Source organism: Aplysia californica, unplaced genomic scaffold (assembly GCF_000002075.1).
Source record: "Aplysia californica isolate F4 #8 unplaced genomic scaffold, AplCal3.0 scaffold00877, whole genome shotgun sequence".
Taxonomy (NCBI): domain Eukaryota; kingdom Metazoa; phylum Mollusca; class Gastropoda; order Aplysiida; family Aplysiidae; genus Aplysia; species Aplysia californica.
This window is the reverse complement of record NW_004798147.1, coordinates 65,487-68,834: the sequence shown is the minus strand read 5'-3', so window position 1 is coordinate 68,834 and position 3,348 is coordinate 65,487. Positions and strand designations below refer to the sequence as shown.

At 41.2% G+C, this 3,348-nt stretch overlaps 1 protein-coding gene across 3 annotated transcripts in view; it reads left to right on the top strand.

Moving 5' to 3' along the window:
* The window catches only part of LOC101862905 (harmonin), a gene marked incomplete at its 3' end in the record, with an annotated part of 69,360 nt that overhangs the window by 31,102 nt on the left and 34,910 nt on the right, over positions 1-3,348 (top strand). For all 3 annotated transcript variants that reach the window (XM_035972855.1, XM_005110334.3, XM_013089115.2), the window contains 2 exon segments: positions 1,814-1,838; positions 2,827-2,890. In XM_035972855.1, the coding sequence (XP_035828748.1) occupies positions 1,814-1,838; positions 2,827-2,890 (89 nt within the window).

Below are 3,348 nucleotides of genomic sequence, written 5' to 3'. Positions count from 1 at the left end.
TTGACTACAAATTTGTTAATAATTTTCTGTTCCTGTGATTCCAGGTTGGAGACGAAATCGTACGTGTGAATGGATTCACAATATCTGAGGCCATCCATGACGATGTGCTCAACTTAATTCGCATGCGCGAAGACATCATCCTCAAGGTCACATGTGAGTTACGGTTTAGTTTTTTGTCTAATCAGTGTTGCAGTCTTCATTCTTACGGGGTGGTTTTGGGGTGTCACAAACTATTTTAAAAATATGGGTAACTATCTTCATTCTTAGTGGGTGGATGAAGGGCACCTTTGGTTAGTTTCAATTCTTTTATTGCCCTATGTTGTTTCCCTACCTGTTTTTTTTCTTTTTTCCCCTGCACTAAATGGCTTCTTTTTATGTCACTGAGGCGTTACGCTAGCCGTGAAGGCCGACCTGGGTCACCCCTAAACGTTGCTGGCTAAAGGGGCTCGGGGGAAACTGTGACTGGCCTAGCAAGCCGACGGCGGATAAGTCATGCTACGAAAAAAACAAAGGAGAATACAGGGACAGATTCAAACGGAAAAAGATCAGGAAAAGTAAACGGACAGCGAGCTAGAACAATGATTAAAATAGGCACATGGAATGTCAGCAAACTTGGAGACAAAGAACCAGAAATAATGAATTTCATTGAAAGAAAGAAAATAGCGATCATGGGCTTGTCAGATATAAGGAAGAGAGACAACCACAGCAAGCTGACCCATAAAGGCTACCTCCTGATCTGGGGCGGAACACCTGAAAATGAGAGAGCCAAACATGGTGTAGCTTTCATCATACACCCAGCCAAAATGGAAACAATCTATGAAATCAACCAGATCTCAGAGAGAATAGTGAGCATAAAACTCATAAAAGATCGCAAAACAACAATGTACATCCAAACATACGCTCCTTGTAACAACGACAGCTTTTTATAGGAAGACAGACAATCATATTTCCAAGACCTGAGTGACCACATTAACACCATCAAGAACAAAGAAGATATGTTTATCTTGGGAGATTTAAATAGCAGAGTTGGACCAAGAAGAACCCCTTGAGAAGAGTACTTGGGACCCCACAGTGACAAAGATACAGACTGCAACAGCAATGGAGAAATGTCACTATACCTTTGTGCTGAGCACGACATGATTTTACGAACACTTTTTTCCAACACAGACTAAGCCAAATCGAGACCTGGTACAAATGGAATGACCTGTGCCATGCATCACAAATTGATTTCATCCTGATGTCCAGAAAACAAAGACATACAGCCAAAGATTTGAGAACTGTTCCAAACTGCATCGTCGACACGGACCACGGACCTGTGATACTTACTCTCACAACCAGCAATGTGAAGCTAACAAAGAAGAACAGGGGAAAAACAACGACCAACCTAAGAAAAGGGACATAATCTTATTATCAACACGGAAACTTCTTAATTTCCTTAAAAGGAACATTAGATTCTTTGATTTACTTTTTTATGCGTGGGGATGCCAGTCAAGTTTGTTATTAATTGTTACACCAAGACACTTGTAAGAGCTGACCACCTCCACCTCCTCATGTTTAATAAATTGTGGTTGCAATTGGTCTTTTCTTACTCAAAAGTCTAATGTCTATTTTTAAATCCCTTGGGGTTTTTTTTTATCTTTTTGTATGTGTGTGATTGTGTGTGTGTATGTGTGTGTTTGTTTATAAATATTCAAATGCAATGTGTTGCCTTCCAATTTGTGGGTTTTTAAAAATGTTTACAAGATGTTGCATAATCCTGCTTTCACTAACATTTATTATTTTTCTTTTTTTTTCCTATCTCGCTTTGGCCCAGACATTGGAATGGTTCCCGTGAAAGAGTAAGTTATAATATTCAAGAAAGATTGCTTTTATACAGTGCATTAACTCATTTTATAAAAGGTCAATTTATTTTTTCCCTTGCTAATTCTGCCTAGAGGGTGGGGTGCTGAAATTTTGTTTGTACCGTCATTACACACAGAGAAATTGTGTTTTTTATGAAGGCACTTTGAGCACGTTTGTTCACACTGATCAGCTGTGTATGTCTGGCAATCGATTCTCTCTGCCTTTCTCACTCATACATTTTTTTAAATTCATGAAAGTATTTAACAGTCTTAAAATACATCACATACAATATATAGATCTCGACACTCACAAGCATATTTGAATATCTATGTAGGCTTGTTCTTGCTCATTCCGCCGTGAAAAAAAAATAGCCTTTAAAAACACCAAATTTGTACAACACCCCAAAGCAAAACTACTAAAGCTACATACTTCAAGTTTGGTGTGTGTAAAGTTCCGTCTTAGCTTGTACTTTGTGCCATATTTCCAAGCAATTGGAGGATATTTATGGTTCTTAGTGGGCCCTTCCGTTAGTGCAGAAATGGCTGGATTCTGGGTACATTTTTTGGAAAAACTTGAGGGATTGAGTGAGTGAAAACTGTAAGTTGAAAAGTTCCGAAAATTCAGTCAGCCCAGCCTGAGTGAGCTGACCCCCGTGACCCCGACGTGATAAGGCACCAGGAGCCTCCTCCCCCCCCCCCCCCTTCCCACTGCAACTGAAATTCCGCTGCTGGGACGCCGTGAGTAAGTCATTGATACAGATCTGTATCACCAAGTGGTTACAGTAAGTATCAACAAGATTTAAAAATGTTTGTGATGTGTATATCATTGATAGTTTATGCTATTTTCATGGAAGTCTCTTCTGTAAAATGTGTGTTAACAGTGAGTAAAACACCTACCTACCTGCAGTATGTTTGTGTATGACAAGTCACCTACCACTGTATGTATGTGTATGACAAGTCACGTGACTTTCTCTATCTGCTGCAGTGACGCAGGAGACGCTGTGACCTGGGAGTATGTTCAGGACGAGGAGGATCAGGATGAGGTCAAGGTTAGTACGACGCTCCTGGAGCAGCAGCCACTCATGTGTCTGGGAATTGTGATTTAGAGGGCGGAGAACTGGTCCATTAACTTTTTATCTCCGGCAAACCACCATTAACTCTTTGTCTCCGGCAAGCCGCTCCCAGCGCCTCGCGGTCGGAACCACTGTGCCGGTGGACAGCGGCTCGGGCACATTCCTTTACGCCAACTTCGACATCAAATCAACAGGTCTCTTATACCAGAAGTTCATTCACTAGATAAAGAACTATTAAAGTAGGTTTGCAGTTTCGATTTAATGACCCTTTGTCATTTTTAGGTTTAGCACCAAAAAAGGGCCTCGGTGTAGTGGGTTTCCCTCAGAAAGAGTTAACTGGCCTGTAGGGGGTGGGGTGGGTGTGGTGGGGTGGGAGGGTTCCATTCCATTCCTTACGGAATACAGTAGTGGGGAGAACTAGTGTCATGTTGAGA